At 44.8% G+C, this 22,807-nt stretch overlaps 1 protein-coding gene across 4 annotated transcripts in view; it reads left to right on the forward strand.

Annotated features, from left to right (window-relative positions):
* LOC128701528 (protein Shroom) overlaps positions 1-22,807 on the forward strand; it is a 942,770-nt gene that overhangs the window by 355,575 nt on the left and 564,388 nt on the right. For 2 of the 4 annotated variants that reach the window (XM_070101538.1, XM_070101539.1), the window contains exons 1-2: positions 663-735; positions 21,061-22,807. The exon at positions 21,061-22,807 is cut by the window's right edge and continues 5 nt beyond it. The exons of the other annotated variants lie outside the window; for them this stretch is intronic. In XM_070101538.1, coding sequence (XP_069957639.1) covers positions 21,722-22,807 — 1,086 coding nt within the window. In that variant the 5' untranslated portion in view covers positions 663-735; positions 21,061-21,721. Of the gene's footprint in view, positions 1-662; positions 736-21,060 lie in introns of those variants that run through there. 4 annotated transcript variants of the gene reach the window in all.

Here is a 22,807-nt window from a genome sequence, read left to right on the forward strand (position 1 = left end):
ACAGTACGCACACACACACACACACACACACACACACACACACACACACACACACACACACCCTGACGACACTGGAGGACAGGAGAGATAGGGGGGACATGATAACTACTTATAAAATACTGAGAGGAATTGACAAGGTGGGCAAAGATAGGATGTTCCAGAGACTGGACACAGCAACAAGGGGACACAGTTGGAAGCTGAAGACACAGATGAATCACAGGGATGTTAGGAAGTATTTCTTCAGCCACAGAGTAGTCAGGAAGTGGAATAGTTTGGGAAGCGATGTAGTGGAGGCAGGATCCATACATAGCTTTAAGCAGAGGTACGATAAAGCTCATGGTTCAGGGAGAGTGACCTAGTAGCGACCAGTGAAGAGGCGGGGCCAGGAGCTTGGACTCGACCCCTGCAACCTCAACTAGGTGAGTACACACACACACACACACACTAACACACACGAAATACAAACAAAAAATCTGGACAAGTATCTGTCGACAAGTGCCTATGACAGACGTATATACACACACACACATACGACCATACATTCCCTCACTCTCTCCCTCTCCCTCTTATCATCCTGTCCGCTCTGTGTGCGTCTCTCTCTCTCTCTCTCTCTCTGGCTGCCAGCCTCACCCCACCGGGTCTCCTGTGGTTCCTGCTACCCGCTTGCCCAGTCCGTGCCCAGCGCCCACTTAGTACACTCGTCTCTCTCCCTCTTGATTCACCTGCACGTCTGCGGTACCTGCCTTCTACACCCTCCCATCTTCCCGGCGCGTTATTTTGTTTCTCTCGTGTTGTAACCAGCTTCGCTAATTACTACTTCCTGTGTCTATACATTGTCGTGTGAAAAAAGTGATGGTTATACAGTGCAGCGACGCCCAAAGCCAAAACAGGGCGTAATGGTGATGGAAAACTCAAATTTCAGTGTTTGAAAGCGTGCAGTGTTTACCTGTGTCGTTGGGACTGAGGACTTTTTTAACAGTGTTGAATACACAAGCATTCTGCTGCTGCCGTACTCTATGTGACTGTTATATAGTGAAAAGTTGTTTGTGTTTGTCTGTCACATTTCATCACACAGGATTGGTTGGTTACATCTAGTGATCTGGTGTGTGTGTGTGTGTGTGTGTGTGTGTGTGTGTGTGTGTGTGTGTGTGTGTGTGTGTGTGTGTGTGTGTGTGTGTGTGTGTGTGTGTATGTGTGTGTGTGTGTTTGTGTGCTGGGATCAAGTGTGTGAGTGTGTCTTTGTGTACACATAAGTTCGTGCGTGTGTATGGCCACATGCATTCTTGCATGTTGCGTAATTGCTCCTCTAGGACCTCGTTGTATCTACTTTAAAAAACCCTGTATTAAATTTGATTGTGTGGGTATAGTGAGGTGTCTGTGTCAACATGCTTGTGTCTGTGTGGGTGTAGTGAGGTGTCTGTGTCAACATACTTGTGTCTGTGTGGGTGTAGTGAGGTGTCTGTGTCAATATACTTGTGTCTGTGTGGGTATAGTGAGGTGTCTGTGTCAACATGCTTGTGTCTGTGTGGGTATAGTGAGGTGTCTGTGTCAATATACTTGTGTCTGTGTGGGTATAGTGAAGTGTCTGTGTCAACATGCTTGTGTCTGTGTGGGTATAGTGAGGTGTCTGTGTCAATATACTTGTGTCTGTGTGGGTGTAGTGAGGTATCTGTCAACATGCCTGTGACACCAGCACAGTAATGCCTCATCTTCAATATTATTTATATTTGAATTTTTTTCACAAGATGCGACCCACAACAGTTGGCCAACACCCAGACACATATTTACTGCTAGGTGAACATGGTCTGTAGGTGCAAGGTGACTTGTCTAGCGTGTAGTAAGCGCTCACCTGCGTGAGTTTGAGGAATATATAGTCTCGTGGAACCCCTCCCCCCCCCAGGCTTCTAACCAAGATTTACCTGGTGTGACTACATCATGACTTTCGTTATATTTACACTTGAAGCTGCGCGCGCGCGTGTGCATGTGGCGTGTGACTGTGCATATGTGTGTGCTTATCCATAACTGATTGCTGGGGGTCGAGTCTCATTTCCTGGCCCTGTCTCTTGTCAGTTTCACTCCCTCCTAGCCTAGTGCACTGTCATACATACTCTTAGAAGTATGGAGTCTGCCTCCTCTACAACGATCAACGACTAACACTCAAGTACCTACTTACTCCTAGGTGAGCAAGAGCAGCAGGAGTAAGGAATTATACTCAACGTTTCCAACCGAGTCACGGGACACCTATCATTATCTAACTGTACCCTCACGTACGTCTTTTCCACCTCTCAAACAGTTTCTCCGTTTACCCTATATTGTATGTTATCATGTCTCTTCTAGTTCTTGTGTCCTCTAATGTCATTAGGTTAAGCTTATTTAGTTTCCTCATAGTTGATTCCTCTTAGCTCTAGAAATAACCTTGTTGCATACCTCTGCACTGTCTCCTGTTTTCTACCACGTTTTATCATGGTATCTCCACCAAGTGCCAGATTAACCAATTCAAAGGACCTCCAACGGGAATAGCCAGGTTGACCAGGCAAGCACCAGAAGAAGCCTGACCCAGGGCCAGACTCCAGGAGTAGAAAAACTCGAAGCTCATCAAAATTATATCAGAGGTAAAAGATTGAGTTCCATGCTGGTGCTGAATAAACAGCCATGAATGATGCCAGAAGACCACTCGTAGATTTGCCAGATGAGCATTGGCTGCAGTGTGTACCTCCGGTGATATGCTCGGCACTGTGCTCACCCCTAAGTCTTTTTACTTCGAGTGAAGTCTGCAGTCTCTGTTTCCAGAGTTTATACTCAACTTCTGGTCTTCTTTCCCCATCCCCGGTCTTAATAACCTTGCAATTGTTGGTGTTCAGTTCATGGAACCACAACTCTGACCAATCTTATAGCTCATCCAGATCCATTTGTAGTTTTTCCTTGTCCACATAAGTTGTTAGTCTTCTCACCAGTGTTACATAGTCAACAAACAGGAATATATGTCTCGGTCTTTACTGTGTCATTCACGTATAAACAGAGTGTGTGTGTGTGTGTGTTCTCATCTATTTGTGTTGTGTGTGGGTGTGCCTGGTGAGTGCCTCGGGAAGAAACCTGGTGTAACAAGTGACATATTAAGAATCTTGACGCCCCTTACCACACCCACACCACCACACCCACACCACCGCACCCACACCACCGCACCCACACCACCACACCACCACACCCACACCACCACACCCACACCACCACACCCACACCACCACAACCAAACCACCACACCCACACCACCACACCACCACACCCACACCACCGCACCCACACCACCACACCACCACACCCACACCACCACACCCACACCACCACACCCACACCACCACACCCACACCACCGCACCCACACCACCACAACCCACTTCAACAGATTACAAGAAAAATACAGATGCAAAAGTTTGAGAGGATGAGTTAGTGTTAGTAGTATGTACAACGTTACAACAAGGTTACACTAAATAACATATTTGTTAATGCTAAGAAAGGAGGAATAAGAGTAGATACGATGATGGTCCGTATATGTAGCAGGTTGGTATAACAACCCAGAGAACAGTGTGTGGCGAGGATGATATATGCATACTCTGCCGTCGCACCTTATAATGTGGCAGATTTCAGTGATGTGTAATTGATTTTATAGACAAGTACGAACAGTTATTACACGCTGTAACTAAACCTCTTTCATTTTTATAAAAAAAAAGTGCAGGATCTGCTTTAATTAGATAATAGTAATTTACAATGGTAGTGATACCTGTAGGTGAGGATACTGTAGTTGTAAAGGTACCTTTGGTGTACTTTTGAAGAGTTTCAAGAGTTGTCCTACTCCCACAGGCCAGCCCCTGGCTGGCACTACCACCCTAGGTAGATTGTAGCGGTCATGACGGAGTTGATGTCACCAGCAGTGTGTCAACTATTTTGTGGTGTGTTCACTTAGGAAGAATGCCACTCACCAGTAAACTCACCTCCCTCGGGGGTAATCTAAAATCTTCATCTTCTTTTAAATATTTGTGTAATTAATCTCTCTCTCTCTCTCTCTCTCTCTCTCTCTCTCTCTCTCTCTCTCTCTCTCTCTCTCTCTCTCTCTCTCTCTCTCTCTCTCTCTCTCTCTCTCTCTCTCTCTCTCTCTCTCTCTCTCTCTCTCTCTCTCTCTCTCTCTCTCTCTCTCTCTCTCTCTCTCTCTCTCTCTCTCTCTCTCTCTCTCTCTCTCTCTCTCTCTCTCTCTCTCTCTCTCTCTCTCTCTCTCTCCTCTCTCTCTCTCTCTCTCTCTCTGCAGTGTGCAGCACCGGGCCTCGGTGGCATTGACCCCCGAAACCATCTTTAAGTAAACTTCAGATAAACTACATAGACACCCATACACTTACACATCTCTGCAACAACACACACACAACAGCACACATCTACACATCTCTGCAACAACACACACACAACAGCACACATTTACACATCTCTGCAACAACACACACACAACAGCACACATCTACACATCTCTGCAACACCAAACACACAACAGCACACATCTACACATCTCTGCAACAACACACACACAACAGCACACATCTACACATCTCTGCAACACCAAACACACAACAGCACACATCTACACATCTCTGCAACAACACACACACAACAGCACACATCTACACATCTCTGCAACAACACACACACAACAGCACACATCTACACATCTCTGCAACAACACATACACAACAGCACACATCTCTGCAGCAACACACACACAACAGCACACATCTACACATCTCTGCAGCAACACACACACAACAGCACACATCTACACTCCTCTGCAACAACACACACACAACAGCCACATCTACACATCTCTGCAGCAACACACACACAACAGCACACATCTACACATCTCTGCAACAACACATACACAACAGCACACATCTCTGCAACAACACATACACAACAGCACACATCTACACATCTCTGCAGCAACACACACACAACAGCACACATCTACACTCCTCTGCAACAACACACACACAACAGCCACATCTACACATCTCTGCAGCAACACACACACAACAGCACACATCTACACATCTCTGCAACAACACATATACATCAGCACACATCTACACATCTCTGCAACAACACATATACATCAGCACACATCTACACATCTCTGCAACAACACATATACATCAGCACACATCTACACATCTCTGCAACAACACACACACAACAGCACACATCTACACATCTCTGCAACAACACACACACAACAGCACACATCTACACATCTCTGCAACAACACATATACATCAGCACACATCTACACATCTCTGCAACAACACATACACAACAGCACACATCTACACATCTCTGCAACAACACATACACAACAGCACACATCTACACATCTCTGCAACAACACACACACAACAGCACACATCTACACATCTCTGCAACAACACATACACATCAGCACACATCTACACATCTCTGCAACACCAAACACACAACAGCACACATCTACACATCTCTGCAACAACACACACACAACAGCACACATCTACACATCTCTGCAACAACACACACACAACAGCACACATCTACACATCTCTGCAACAACACATACACAACAGCACACATCTACACATCTCTGCAACAACACACACATAACAGCACACATCTACACATCTGCAACAACACACACACAACAGCACACATCTCTGCAACAACACATACACAACAGCACACATCTACACATCTCTGCAACAACACACACACAACAGCACACATCTACACATCTCTGCAACAACACACACACAACAGCACACATCTACACATCTCTGCAACAACACACACACAACAGCACACATCTACACATCTCTGCAACAACACACACACAACAGCACACATCTACACATCTCTGCAACAACACACACACAACAGCACACATCTACACATCTCTGCAACAACACACACACATCAGCACACATCTACACATCTCTGCAACAACACACACACATCAGCACACATCTACACATCTCTGCAACAACACACACACAACAGCACACATCTACACATCTCTGCAACAACACATACACATCAGCACACATCTACACATCTCTGCAACAACACATACACAACAGCACACATCTACACATCTCTGCAACAACACATACACAACAGCACACATCTACACATCTCTGCAGCAACACACACACAACAGCACACATCTACACATCTCTGCAACAACACATACACATCAGCACACATCTACACATCTCTGCAACAACACACACACAACAGCACACATCTACACATCTCTGCAACAACACACACACAACAGCACACATCTACACATCTCTGCAACAACACACACACAACAGCACACATCTACACATCTCTGCAACAACACACACACAACAGCACACATCTACACATCTCTGCAACAACACACACACAACAGCACACATCTACACATCTCTGCAACAACACATACACATCAACACACATCTACACATCTCTGCAACAACACACACACAACAGCCACATCTACACATCTCTGCAGCAACACACACACAACAGCACACATCTACACATCTCTGCAACAACACACACTCAACAAAATATTCTCTGGGCAAGAGAGGCGCAACAAGCAGTTCTGGAAAGTGAGATCACGAACAAGGTGAACAGCCCGAGGAATGGTGTTCATACAACCGTTGAACGACTCACAAGTGTATGTGAGAGAAATGAGCAAGCTAGTGAAAGTGAGAGAGAGAGAGAGAGAGAGAGAGAGAGAGAGAGAGAGAGAGAGAGAGAGAGAGAGAGAGAGAACATGATGTTTCCAAGAGGAACCTGGACCACTACCAAATGCCAGATCAGCCAGGCTTTGATATCTGTGTGGGGCAGTGGGATGCTAACAACAACAGCCTGGTTTAAACAAGTAATTAACAAGGAAATCTGATGTCTGGCCTGGCGTGGAAGGTAGAACCCTCAGAAACAGTCACTGGTATATGTGCAACAGTTAGGTATCTTGATTCCGAAACGTTTCACCTATACAGTAGGCTTCTTCAGTCGAGTACAGAAGAGTGAGGTGGTCAGTCCCTCAGCCTGGAGAAGAGTTTTTCTCCATAGTCTGTAATATCACCAACTTGGTGATATTTCATTGACATATTTAGTGTCTTCCTAAATACAGACTTCAGGAGTTCATCGTATTCACTAATTTTTTGGGCTGAGAATCAGGGTGCACAGCTGTAGAAATAGATTAACCTGGACAAGGTTAAACACATTATGAGTAGATTCACAGCATGATGGGGATCCGAATCACTTACACTCTGCTCCGTCCTCTTCAGGTCATTCAGTGGTGCTCCCAGTAGGATGCTATCAGTGGTAAGATGGATCTAACACCAGTAATGATTGGCTGGTTGGTCGAGATGATTACACACTTAGAAGGGTTGAGGAAGAGTCTCAAAGCTTCTTCTCGTGACTTCACCTTGCAAAGATCTGCTACCATGGACTCTTTTGTACCTGCCAGAATCCAACCACCAGATGTTGAGTTCGTTGCTCAGTTTGTCTGTGAGTTCTCCTTAACTATGCAATACAACAGTGTGACCAGGTGGTCTTCCTGCTGGACACCTTCTGACGAGGTGATTTCTTGCGAGACGAACAATAAAGCCATATATATGTCGTGTCGAATAGGTAAAACTGGTCATTTAGCAAGAACTTACTTAAAATTAAGTCCTTTCTAAAATTGTCTCTTATTCGGCTTCTTGCCAAATAAAGTAAGCGAAAATTTGTGTATGCAAAAATTTCGCATAAATCATTCTGAACATAACGAAAAAAATATATTTTATTGTGTTTGTTTATTATAAAATTATTGTAAACTTAAGTAAAATATATTTAATTAGATTAGGCTAAATTAAATTGCGCTTGTTATAATAAGATTAGGTAAGTTTTCTAAGGTTCTTTTGGTAAAAAGTTATTAATTTTAACATTAACATAAATGAAAAAAATATGTCTTCAGACGTATAAGAGAAAATTTTAAGAAAGGACTTAATTTTAAATGAGTCCTTGCTTACTGACCAATTTTAGCTATTCGGCACGATATATATATATATATATATATATATATATATATATATATATATATATATATATATATATATATATATATATATAAATATGTGTGTGTGTGTGTGTTTTGCGTCCGAACTTTAGAATATTTAAGAACTTAGGTGTGATGTAATGAGCGTGGTGTGAATGATGTATAAGTTTAGTTAGGTGTCTTGTAAGGTGTGAGGTATATATGTGGCGAGGTGTAAGTTGTAAGGTGCAAGTGAGGTGTTAATCACATGCAGGAAGGAATGCCATGGTCGTAGTTACAACGTATGGAATGTTGGGCGCCTCCTGGTTAGCCAGGCCTCACTGGTGATGAACAAGTTATGATAATATGCAGTCAGCTTCATAGAACAAATGCAACCAGTGTTCTTTCAGTCCAGCACCCGGAGTATAAAGAAGAAAAAGACACAATACCGTGACTGGAACAATACACGAATAACCCGCACATAGAGGGATGCTTATGAGGACGTTTCGGTCCAGCTTGGATCATTTAAGAGTCACCTGTTATAAGCTTCTTTCTCCTGTGGAGATTTATGACTCTGATCGCGGGTTCTATTCCCACTCGTAGTGTTGCTGGCGGACAGACAGAAGTTCTACGCTGGGTTTTGTCGCTCGCGAGCCGACATAGATTGTATGCGTGGTTGTCTTGCATGCTGACAGACATGTATACACACAGTATATGTAGTGCTTTTCTTGTAACTGCAAATAGTCCACACTTTGGAGAGGAAACAGTTGACGACGTTTCGCTCCATCGCCAGTCAAGTGAGCTTCGAAATGTTTTTAATGGTTATACTACACGTTACCATGTGTAAGGTAGTGGTTGGGCGTTACTTGTTAAGCCAAGGTCGTGCGTGTCAGCGGCCCAGTCTCACAGCCTCTCTGCCTTATTTGTACCCAGCAAGAAAAACTGTATTCTACTCAAGGCAATGTGTTGTGTGCATATTTCTGTTTATCACTTGTGTGCTGGTTGGGTAAAACCATCTGGGGTGACACATAGGCTCAATTGGGGCCTTAGGATCCAGTTGTTTTGTTAAAACTCTCCAGACTAACACATAGGCCTCATTGTCTTAGACTCCAAGTGATGTGTTCAGACTTATGTAGTGTGACATAGTTCCTGTTTACTGCTGTAGGCTATAGTTATTGTGGTGAACCCGTCAGTGTGACTGTCTCACTCACTGAAAGTCACTTCCGGTGTTAGGGACACTTACTACTTGATAATAAGTTTTTCTGCTCTCTACTACCTGACTAAAAATTAGTCGTCCCCGGTTCTTCTATTCTCTGATGTCAACAAATTTAGCTCTTTTAGTCTTTTCATAGTTTATAAGCCTTACCTTTGATGAGTTTCGAGAATTTTTCAACTCCCGGGGCCCAACCATGGGCCAGATTCGTCTGGTGCTTGCCTGGTCAACCAGGCTGTTGCTGCTGGTGACTCGCTGCCCCATATATCTCTGGGACCACCTCGTTACATACCTCTGTGCTTTCTCCCGTTTCTTCATATGCTTGTTTGGGGGAGGGCTTCATGCTGGTGCTGCATACTCCAAATGGGCCTAACATATGTCGTAATTGTGTCGTGAATGACTTTAGTTAGACCCGAGGGTAACCTTTGATAATGATGATTGATATTTTTACTTCTGGTCAAGCACTGGTCAAGCTCGGCCCTGGGCCAGGCTTGACCAGTGCTTTGGTCGCTACTAGCAACGACTAGGTGGAACAGCCGCTCAAGAAGGAAGTCTGGCCGAAGACCGGTTGCGAGGCTAGAGAAGATGATGGCGTCGGTCACGGGTCTATTACAGGTCTATACGTCTGGTAACCAGTTGACCAAGGAAAAATAATAAACATTATTGTTTATCACTCATGTTGTTAGAATAGTCAACATTAAGTCATGGTGTTACAATAGTAAACATTATTGTTTATCACTGATGATGATGATTTTTATAAACATTTGTGTAAATGTTTATAAAAATGAGTGGTCATTGATGATAGTTGATGGATGTCTTAGTTGTTTGTGTGTGTGTGTGTGTTGTTTGGAAATGTTCAAAGGTGTTTTTTGTGAGTATAGTGTGGTGTGACAGTGGCTTCCTGAGTCTTCATCATACGGTGTGTCCTCCGCATGTGCTTGCTCAGGTCTGTGTTGATGCTCTCCACAAATACTAGAGGTCTTCCTGTATATGTTATGGACCAAGGTCGTTCACAGTGTTCTCTGATATTAGTATGTATGATGCGTAGGGGTCATACAGAGCCTGGGGAGTGGGAGGTAATTAGATTTGATGTGAGGAGGGGAGTGATCTTCGCTGAAATTGTATCACTTGAAAGGTGAATTGTATGTGTATATGTATGGTACGAGGGGCTTATAGTGTATATTGCATGGTAGGTGTTTGGGCTTGTCAGAGTTGCTGCTGCATGCCACAAGTAAATACAAGCATATATCTCACATCTGAGTATGATGAATGTTGTGAAGACTCCCGCGGGCACAGATTAATGTTTGTCAGTGTTTAACGAATGTTAGAGTTCCCTGGGCGAACATTTACTATGTAAATCCAGGGAGCGCGGCTGCATCATCATTCAGCAAAGACGGATTGCTGACCCGCCACACTGACTCTAATGCCGGTTATCTCCCTGCTGATCTCCCTAGCTGTCTCTTGCAGCTTCCACTCGCTACAGGACGCCCTAAATCACTCTTATTTAGCACTAAGCGCTACTGAGATCCTTGACTTGAACTTTTTATATAAGAGAGATTATCATTATTCTTGTGTGTGTCTGGAGACATGAGTATATAGGCCTATCTACACTGAGATTATTTCTATTGTCAAATAATACGTCAGGAAAAGTCCCTGTCTTTGGGTCTTTGTGATAAGGTAAGACGTTCAGTGATGCCGACGCTGGTCAGTCAGGCCAGCAACCAAGACTGGTCTAGGTTTGATCCGCAGAACGGTGACCCATAAACAGACTACAGGTTACCTACAGGTAACCCAGGCGCTCTATGACCAAGGCACAGCAACGCTGTATGTGCGTGTAAGAAAACAAAGGTGTGGTTAGCCGATGGTACATGGTAGACCACTGTAGCAGCGACCACTGGCTTACCAGTGCTGAACTCAGTGGTCTGGGTTAGATTATTTGACTTTTATCTGTTAGTTGTCAGACCCCTCCTTCGCAAGGTTTTTCATTGCTGCTGGGTGATGTGCGGAAGGTTAAATATAACCTCGTATGAAGGAGGGGTGTTAATGTTGCAGTTTTATAACTAGTATAGTATAAGCGCGCCTCTGACGAGACAGTGATAGAGTGAATGATGATGAAAGATTTTCTTTTTCGGGCCACCCTGCCTTGGTGGGAGACAGCCACCCACACGTGGCTGATGGGTAAACTAGCTGAAGATCTCGGTTCAGTGACCAAAAACTTCACAAAGCGAGCTAGGACTCGCGTCAGTAGAAATTGTCTCGTTTCTCCTAATATCTATGGAAACACATATACACTCGCGGAGTCACGGACCCGCAGCTGGAGCTTTTGACATATGACCGAGGCCTTCCACTGGCTTACCCATCCACCCCTTTAAAAATTATGGTTATGATTATAACGATTTTTCAATCGACTTCTTGGAGGCGCAAGTTGTTGACGCTGAAGTGAGGAAAAGCTGAGAACAGCTGAGGGAACAGGTACACTCAGGGTGACACTTGACGGGGACGCAGGACAAATTATAGGAAAAGTTGAAGACAGTACAACCATATACAAATAATGTATAAATAAGTTAAAAATCGCGAGCTATTGTATATTAATTATTGTATGTGAACTACACCAGCAACTTAGTTAGTAGTTCATCAGTAATTATGCTGTATGTACCTGGAGTCTACAGAGAGGTATGCTAAAACTCTACAGAGAGGTATGCTAAGAACTCTACAGAGAGGTATGCCAAGAACTCTACAGAGAGGTATGCTAAGAACTCTACATGAGGTATGTCAAGAACTCAACAGAGAGGTATGCCAAGAACTCCACAGACAGGTATGCCAAGAACTCTACAGAGAGGTATGCTAAGAACTCTACATGAGGTATGTCAAGAACTCAACAGAGAGGTATGCCAAGAACTCCACAGACAGGTATGCCAAGAACTCTACAGAGAGGTATGCTAAGAACTCTACATGAGGTATGTCAAGAACTCAACAGAGAGGTATGCCAAGAACTCCACAGACAGGTATGCCAAGAACTCTACAGAGAGGTATGCTAAGAACTCTACATGAGGTATGTCAAGAACTCAACAGAGAGGTATGCCAAGAACTCCACAGACAGGTATGCCAAGAACTCTACAGAGAGGTATGCCAAAAACTGCTCAGAGAGGTATGCAAGTATTTACAGAGCAACAAGAGGTGATGCCTGCGAACATAATCACAAGGACAGATCAGTCAACAGTGAGAGAGAGAGAGAGAGAGAGAGTAGAGCTAAGTTTTATGATTGCATGAGGGGTGGGGGGCTTATGAGGACAACGCCTTGGTCCTGACACGAAGTCATCCTCCAGGGTAAACATAACACACGTTAAGAGTCCTCTCTGTGTTTGGAATACCTGATGATGCCTTTACCAAGGTTCAGGTGACCCAGCACCCACACACAACACAGTGGTGACCCAGCACCCACACACAACACAGTGGTGACCCAGCACCCACACACAACACAGTGGTGACCCAGCACCCACACACAACGCAGTGGTGACCCAGCACCCACACACAACGCAGTGGTGACCCAGCACCCACACACAGCACACTGGTGACCCAGCACCCACACACAACACACTGGTGACCCAGCACCCACACACAACACACTGGTGACCCAGCACCCACACACAACACACTGGTGACCCAGTACCCACACACAACACACTGGTGACCCAGCACCCACACACAACACACTGGTGACCCAGCACCCACACACAACACACTGGTGACCCAGCACCCACACACAACACACTGGTGACCCAGCACCCACACACAGCACACTGGTAACCCAGCACCCACACACAACACACTGGTGACCCAGCACCCACACACAACACACTGGTGACCCAGCACCCACACACAACACACTGGTGACCCAGCACCTACACACAACACACTGGTGACCCAGCACCCACACACAACACACTGGTGACCCAGCACCCACACACAACACACTGGTGACCCAGCACCCACACACAACACACTGGTGACCCAGCACCCACACACAACACACTGGTGACCCAGCACCCACACACAACACACTGGTGACCCAGCACCCACACACAACACACTGGTGACACAGCACCCACACACAACACTGGTGACACAGCACCCACACACAACACACTGGTGACACAGCACCCACACACAACACTGGTGACACAGCACCCACATATAACACACAGGCGACTCGGCATCCACACACAAGTGACCCCCCTCACAGAGGTGACCCTCACACAAATGACCCTCACATAGGTGACCTACAGGTGACATGGAGGCGATTCACACACACACACACACACAAGTGACTTGTTAAGTTCGAGATTAACTGGTGTTCAGTCACAGATCACTGACATGTACAAACAGAGAACGTTTGTTATCTAGAATTTAATATCACATGAAGAAGAGGTTCAGTATACAAGCATCATTCAACGTTGACTCACCATCCAAATAAGTGACTCGTTGCCCCAGCATAAATGACTCGGTATTCGAGCCTAAGTGACTCAGGTAGAAGCGACTCATCGTGCAGTGACTCAGGAATGAAGCATAGCTGACTCATCCAAGTACTACACAAAGGTGTTGTTACACAAGTGACTTATCCAGGTACTGGAGACTAGTAGTGTTCAACAAGTGAGTGACACACGTCATTATGTTGTTAGTGATACAAGTATTATGTTGTTAGTAACACACATCATAGGGTAGTAGGGAAGTACCTCGATACTTTCAGAGTAGTAGGGCAGTACCTCTGCCCTCTCAGGGTAGTAGGGAATTACCTTTGCACTCTCAGGGTAGTAGGGAAGTACCTTTGCACTCTCAGGGTAGTAGGGAAGTACCTTTGCACTCTCAGGGTAGTAGGGAAGTACCTCTGCACTCTCAGGGTAGTAGGGAAGTACCTTTGCACTCTCAGGGTAGTAGGGAAGTACCTTTGCACTCTCAGGGTAGTAGGGAAGTACCTCTGCACTCTCAGGGTAGTAGGGAAGTACCTCTGCACTCTCAGGGTAGTAAGGAAGTACCTCTGCACTCTCAGGGTAGTAGGGAAGTACCTCTGCACTCTCAGGGTAGTAGGGAAGTACCTCTGCACTCTCAGGGTAGTAGGGAAGTACCTCTGCACTCTCAGGGTAGTAGGGAAGTACCTCGACACTTTCAGAGTAGTAGGGCAGTACCTCTGCCCTCTCAGGGTAGTAGGGAAGTACCTCTGCACTCAGGGTAGTAGGGAAGTACCTCTGCACTCTCAGGGTAGTAGGGAAGTACCTCTGCACTCTCAGGGTAGTAGGGAAGTACCTCTGCACTCTCAGGGTAGTAGGGAAGTACCTCTGCACTCTCAGGGTAGTAGGGAAGTACCTCTGCACTCTCAGGGTAGTAGGGAAGTACCTCTGCACTCTCAGGGTAGTAGGGAAGTACCTTTGCACTCTCAGGGTAGTAGGGCAGTACCTCTGCCCTCTCAGGGTAGTAGGGAAGTACCTCTGCACTCAGGGTAGTAGGGAAGTACCTCTGCACTCAGGGTAGTAGGGAAGTACCTCTGCACTCTCAGGGTTGTAGGGAAGTACCTCTGCACTCTCAGGGTAGTAGGGAAGTACCTCTGCACTCTCAGGGTAGTAGGGAAGTACCTCTGCACTCAGGGTAGTAGGGAAGTACCTCTGCACTCAGGGTAGTAGGGAAGTACCTCTGCACTCTCAGGGTAGTAGGGAAGTACCTCTGCACTCTCAGGGTAGTAGGGAAGTACCTCTGCACTCTCAGGGTAGTAGGGAAGTACCTCTGCACTCTCAGGGTAGTAGGGAAGTACCTCTGCACTCTCAGGGTAGTAGGGAAGTACCTTTGCACTCTCAGGGTAGTAGGGAAGTACCTCTGCACTCTCAGGGTAGTAGGGAAGTACCTCTGCACTCTCAGGGTAGTAGGGAAGTACCTCTGCACTCTCAGGGTAGTAGGGAAGTACCTCTGCACTCAGGGTAGTAGGGAAGTACCTCTGCACTCTCAGGGTAGTAGGGAAGTACCTCTGCACTCTCAGGGTAGTAGGGAAGTACCTCTGCACTCTCAGGGTAGTAGGGAAGTACCTCTGCACTCTCAGGGTAGTAGGGAAGTACCTCTGCACTCTCAGGGTAGTAGGGAAGTACCTCTGCACTCTCAGGGTAGTAGGGAAGTACCTCTGCACTCTCAGGGTAGTAGGGAAGTACCTCTGCACTCTCAGGGTAGTAGGGAAGTACCTCTGCACTCTCAGGGTAGTAGGGAAGTACCTCTGCACTCTCAGGGTAGTAGGGAAGTGGAATTACCTGAAGACAGACGCATGGAAACAAATTCCATACATACACAGTTGTAAGAGCGTCCTGTTTGGAATGCTCTAGTTTCCTCTGTAGAAAGATAGGCACAGATGGAGTATAATGCGAGTCTTTATTGACTGCATTTCGCCCACACAGGTGGCTTTATCAAGTCACAAACAGATCTGTTTGTGGCTTGTAGTGTTCCCCTGAGCTTATCCAAGTCGTCTTGGTTAAGCTTTATCAAGCTGAGGATCTTATACATTATTAGTGATCTTCTAGGTGTGTATATTTATCTAGTTAAGTTTGTGCGGGTTATTTGTGTATTTCACAAAGAGAAAGAAGCTTATGTTGACGTTTCGGTCCTACTTGGACCATTGACTAGTCACACTAATACACGAAAGAAATGTAGCCAGTGTATATAGGAGAGGGGAACAGGGCCGGGACAGAGGAAGGAAGTGGATAAGTAGTGGTAGAGGTAATAATTGTAGTAGAAGTAGTAGTAGTGGTAGTAAGTAGGAGGGTAAGTGGTAGTAGCACAAGAGACAGAACGGAGGGTGAAGCGAGGTAACAGTGGCAGTAATTTGTACAGTCTCAGCTCCAACTTCTAGAACCACTTAACGCTAGCTACTTTCTTCATCTTTCACTTGTCTTCCTTTTGTCCCAGTCCTCTTAATTCCCTTAACTCTAGTGACTGTTTCTTGAGCTTCCATTTGACTTCCATTAGTCCTGGTCCTCTTAATTCAGGCAGTTTATCCTTCCATTAGTCCTGGTCCTCTTAATTCAGGCAGTTTATCCTTCCATTAGTCCTGGTCCTCTTAATTCAGGCAGTTTATCCCTACTTGTCCTGTAAATTCCTCTTCAAATTTTGCACGTTTTCTGGTATCTTCCGCGTTTCGTGCTTTTATGTTTGCTGGGATGATGAGAAACAGTTTATTGGGTACTGAACGAGTTGCCTGGGCTTGTCTCCACGGCTTGGAGACTCACTTATGTTGTCTGGGCTGGCCTCCACAGCTTGAAGACTCACTCTTGTTGTCTGGGCTGGCCTCCATAGCTGGGAGACTCACTGTTGTTGTCTGGGCTGGCCTCCACATCTTGGAGACTCACTAATGTTGTTTGGGCTGGATTCCACGGCTTGGAGACTCACCAAGGTTGCCTGGGCTGGCCTCCATACTCGGGCCATTATGGTAATACATTTTTCTTCCACGGTTGGCTGGTGTCCGCTGGGTTGGTTGCTGCTCCTCATTACTGGGTAGGTGGCACCTCTTCCTCATCATTGAAGGGTAACTGGACACCTCCTCCTCCTCACTACATTAGTAGCTGGCACCTCTTTTTCCTCTTCCTTGAAGGTTCTCATTATCAATCCTGTCGTTTTCTTCGCAGTTGTAATAATGAGACTGTTGTGATCCTTGAAGGTGAGATCCTTTGACATTATCACTCTTCAGTTCTTCACATAAGTTTTTCGCTCCATTGTGTGGTTAGAATTTGTTTTTTACCCCTTTCTAGCTTTTATTTCCTCGTGTTTTCCATAACGGAATAACTGAAATTTGTTCTCGTTGAAAATCTGTTGTCTTCTGTGGCCCATGGGAAGACTTGGTTTATATCCGCTTAGAGATTCACAGTGTCCTCAATGGATGATACTCTCATACAAATTCTAGTATCGTCTGTAAGGGAGGACAAGGTGCTATGGTTTACATTTCTGTCTATGTCGGATATGAGGATGAGACAAAGGATGGGGGCGAGGACTGTACCTTGTGGAGCAGAGCTTTTCATTGTGGCAGCCTCCAACTTAATTCTGTTTACCATTACTCTTTGTATTTTATCGGTCAGAAAGTTATTTGTTCCAGCTCCGATATTTCTCCTGCCCTGAACGGGGCCGTCAGCACTGAGCAATATTCTAAGTGAGGGAGCACTAGCGATTTGAAGAGTGTCACCATCAAATCGCTAGTGCTCCCTCACTTAGAATATTGCTCATTGCTGACGGCCCCGTTCAGAGCAGGAGAAATATCGGAGCTGGAACAAATACAGAGATCGTTTACGGCTCACATTGAGCCAGTAAAGCACCTAAACTACTGGGAACGCCTGCAAGTCTTGAACATGTACTCATTGGAGCAGAGGAGAGAGAGGTACATGATAATATATACCTGGAAGGTACTCGAGGGCTTGGTCCCAAATCTACACACTGCCATAACAACATACTGGATTGAGAAATATGGGAGGAAGTGTAAAATAAACCCAGTGAGGAGCAGGGGTCCAATAGTTGTGAGAGGCAGGAGCGACCATCCAAGACCATGTCATAGTGGACCAGTAATAATTAGAGGCAGAACAGCTGCCGTGTATTACAATCATCGTATAAAATAACCATTGTGTAGCAACCCCCTTGTATAACAATCATGATGTCTTACTGGTGTTCACTTCCAGACTGTTATCCTTGAGAAGACGGCAACTTTATATTTGGTACACAGGTCACTTAGGACAAGGACTAATGCTGAAGACAAACAAATTTTCTCTCACATATGGCTGCCTCACAGTAAGAAATATAATGCAGGAAGTAGGCTGGGAGACAGCAACCATCCAGGGAGGCCTTCCTCTCATGTAAATGTGAAAGAGAATCTTGGTAAAGGTTTTGCACTCTGACAGGACTAATGCTGAAGACAAAGTTACTCTCATATATGGCTTCCTCACAGGAAGAAATATAGTGCAGAAAGTAGGCTGGGAGACAGCAACCATCCAGGGAGGCCTTCCTCTCATGTAAATGTGAAAGAGAATCTTGGTAAATATTTTGCACTCTGACAGGATTACGTCGTTTCTTTCTGTCTCATGAACAGATGGCAGGTAATTCTTAACATACTTCTACTTGTATAAAGTATACATTTATCCTTACATTTTTTGCGTATTTCTAAAGATTTTTCTTTTTTGAGAGTTTGCCACCGAATTGGGTTGTTTATTGTGGACCGCACATCCATCCTGTGGACCGTACATCCATCCTGTGGACCGCACATCCATCCTGTGGACCGTACATCCATCCTGTGGACCGTACATCCATCCTGTGGACCGCACATCCATCCTGTGGACCGTACATCCATCCTGTGGACCGCACATCCATCCTGTGGACCGTACATCCATCCTGTGGACCGCACATCCATCCTGTGGACGATTGCGCAAGAATATATGGATACACAAAAAGTCTTAAGAAATATGTCTGAATAGTTATTGTTCCTGCAGTATTTAATTTCCATTTACAGAGGCCTGGCCTGAGAGGATGAGTGTTAGATAAATGGACACAGATGCAACTAATCAGACGTTTTATTGTGGCAACGTTTCGCTCTCCAGGAGCGAAACGTTGCCAAGATTAAACGTCTGATTAGTTGCATCTATGTCCTTCTACCTAACATTTTGTCGATAATTCTAGCATTATTAACGGATACTAACAGATTAAAAGATATGTCTGGTACTTTCACCTCGACCTGTACAAGAAACTTTGTGGAAACACACATTTATGTACACTTCAGGACATTTATTAAAGGAAACGTTTCACCACGAGTGACTTCTTCAGTCCCAATGCAGAGATAACTAAAAAAATGAGTATATGTATGTATGTATGTATGTATGTATGTATGTATGTATATATATATATATATATATATATATATATATATATATATATATATATATATATATATATATATATATATATATATATATATATATATATATATATATATAATGTGCTGAATAGGCAAAATTGGTCAATTAGCAATAACTCATTTAAAATCAAGCCCTTTTATGTTAATGTAAAAATTAATAATTTTGTACCTAAAGAACGTTAGAAAACTTGCCTAACTTTATTATAACATGCGCAATTTAATTTAGCCTAATCCAACTAAATATATTTTAGATAAGTTTACAGTAATTTAATAATAAACAAAATGAAATATATATTTTCGTTAGATTCAGAATGATTTTTGCGAAATTATTGCATACACAAATTTTCATAGATGGACTGACTACATCGACTCCAGGCTGAGGGACTGATTACCTCAAACTACTTCTAACCATCACCATTCTTCTTTGTATTGGACTGATGAAGCCACTGTGTGGAGAAACGTTTCTACACTAAAGATACCCAAGTGTTGCCCATGTGTCTAATTTATCAACTTGTCTGTTCTCTGAAGTATTTATCTGCACTGTGAGGGTTCTCACTGAGTCAGTAGGTAACGCAGCTGACTATAATGAATTATATATTACATTATATCTTCGTGGACACCGAGGAGGTAATGAAAGTCGTGACGGTCATAAATACAGCCGCTGAGGTGACAACCTCATTGACTTACAAACAGAACATAAATTAGTTTGTTGTGTGCGGAAGAGAGCGTGAGGCCATGTTTTGTATACCTTAGCAAGAGGTAAACAAGGGAACCAAGAAAGTATGTGTCATATTCCCTCGAAAATCGTTTTGAGCACTTTGGCACATAAGCTTGGAAAAGATAGAGTTACGAGGTCGTACCTACAACACTATGAATGTGAGAGTGACTCACATGGGTCAGTGGGCAGCAACAGCCTGGTTGACTAGGCAAGCATCAAACGAGCCTGGCCCAAGGCCGGGCTCTGGAAGTAGAAAAACTCTCGTAACTTATCAAAGGTAAAGTATATGAAAATGAGAATAAGTGTTACCTTTGATGAGTCTCGAGAGTTTTCCTACTCCCACAGCCCGGCCTTGGGTCAAGCTCGTCTGGTGCTTGCCTGGCCAACCTGGTTGTTGCTTTTGGCGGGCCGCTGGCCCACATATCCATCACAGCCTGGTTGATCCGGCACTTGGTGAAGATACTATTCCAGTTTCCTCTTGAAGATTTCTACACTTGTTCCGGCAGTTTTTCTGATATCTTATGGTAAGATGTTGAATAGTCGGGGCCATGGACATTGATACGTTGTTTTCTTATTGTGTCTACGGCGCCTCTGTTTTTCACTTCTTTTTTTAACACTTCCAAATCTTTCACTCCAGTATGTTGTTATGGTAGTGTGTAGATTTGGAACCAGACCCTCAAGTACTTGCCACGTATATATTATCATGTATCTCTCTCCTCCGCTCCGCCGAGTACTTATTTGGGACTTTGAGTTGCTCACAGTGATTTAAATGCTTTAATGGGTCTGTGTGGGCCGTAAATGATCTCTGTATCTGTTTCTGTTCTGAGATCCCTCCTACTGTTACCAAAGTGAGAATGTTGATTAAAAGTAAAAGAGAGAGCGTACCTGGTAAATGAAAGTGAGACTGAGATTGACTGTTTATTTGAAAGTGATAGTCACAAGAGTGCAATTGGTAAATGCTTGTACATTGTGAGGAGGTGAATCAGACGAGGTGTAGTCTCCGTGTCCAGCGTCACAAGTAAACTAAGACATTATGGCCACCTTCCAGTGCTTTTTGTGCTTCATATGGACTAAAATATAACCCTACTTTAGCATCTATATTTTGTTTTTAATTTCGTGCCACAGGAAGGAGAATGAAGAAAAGAATTATATATATAGTTTATTTCGTATAGTGGTAATAAACACACACAAAAAAGAGAGGATGAAAATTTATTGCAAAAGTTACAGATCGAGGAGTTAAGTGAAAGGAGAATATGTAGTGTATCTGAAGTGATAAAAGGTACTGAGGAATGTGAGTGTTTGGGTCCTTGTTAATATACTATGAGGATTCAGGCTAGGAGAGAGACGTTGAGAACTCCGTTGGTAACACGCATAGTGTGTCTTCTCTCCCTGGCCAAGAGGCGCCGAAGAAAGTTATTTCCCAGATGGACAGGTGAAGAGAAATGCCTTCCCTTGGCAACCTGACGTTCCGCAGGATTGGGGAGATCATTAGATCGTCGTTCTGGGAAATATAAGGATTAAACAGTACAAAATTGACGACGCTTGATGATGATCATAGGTGCTGTCTACAGAGCTATCGTTTCCTTGATCTCAGAGGGAGTCTTGAGGTTCACAAGAGCCAATGGAACGTAAAAACATCAGTTGTTATGCCTTAGCTGCATATCGGAAAGTAACAATTCTGCAACTGATTTTCTCCCGGATGGAGAAAGTGTTGAGATAGACTGGACAGAGGTCCTGCCAACCTTAAGACGTGACTGGGTGCGCCCAGAAGCTACGCCCTGCCAAGATGCCTCATAGTCCCATCTCCCGCACCGACAGCGGCTCCGTCTCCGCCATCAAGCACTTCATGTTCGGAGGAGCGCTGGATTCCTCTCAGTTCCACGCTGAGAATACTGTTGGAGACGGTACTCATGGGGTAAAATCTCAGGTCCTCAAAGGTCAGATACTAAAATCTCAAGTCTTCAGACCTCAAGTTCTCAAATCCCAGATTATAAAGACGAAGGTACAAAGGTGTCCGCAGTATAATCCAGGGACGGAAGAGGAGGATGTAAATTTTCCAAATAACCTCAGATCTCAGAACTCTGAGTCTGGTCAGTGTGTTCGGTCTCTTGTGAACAAGCTCAACAACCTAAGGAATCCAAGTTTCTGCTCCTTAGGCAATAACTTGAAGAGTGAGGACAAATATACTTCTCGATATGCTTCCACACCCAACTTGTCCTCTGACGTACCTCAGTCTTTGGCGGCAGAGACTGGGGTTCCAACGATGTGGGCAGGAACTCTACCGAGAAATTTCCACGCTAGGAATACCAAGCAGCCTCGTGATGGTAAGGTGGAAGAGAGTACAACCTTGCCTTTACCATCATCTGATTCGTCCGTGTGTTCTTGTGCCCAAATGAGCAACTCAACGTTTGATTCTGGTTTTCAATCAGACTCCACTTGCGCAGAAACTGAAATGACAGAGTCAGCACAAGAGATTCATGCCACAGGCAATACACCGGGGGAGAAGGAAGGTAAACCAAGGCGACAAAGTTACCCTCAAGTTAGGGTGATGTTACATCAAGATAACCCGACTTACGGTTGTCTTGAGGAACCCACAACGGCGCCCCACCGCAGGGAGGGATCACGAAGGGTGAGCAGCGTCATCCTCAAGATCGAGAACGGTCTTTTCGCCACGGCAGGTAAAAATAGCAAGATGGGAGGGGGCCGTGGAAGGGACCGCCGTCCCCTGGACCCGGCCTGCCCTGCCCTGCCCCCTCCTGCAGGCTGCATCATCGTCAGGAAACATGTGTCGGCGGAGGAGACAGCAGGAGGCTGGAAGACTGCCACAATGACTATGAGCGGAACCTTCTTAGCTCGATGTGTCAAGATTGAA

Source organism: Cherax quadricarinatus, chromosome 78, assembly GCF_038502225.1.
Source record: "Cherax quadricarinatus isolate ZL_2023a chromosome 78, ASM3850222v1, whole genome shotgun sequence".
In the NCBI taxonomy this organism is placed as follows: domain Eukaryota; kingdom Metazoa; phylum Arthropoda; class Malacostraca; order Decapoda; family Parastacidae; genus Cherax; species Cherax quadricarinatus.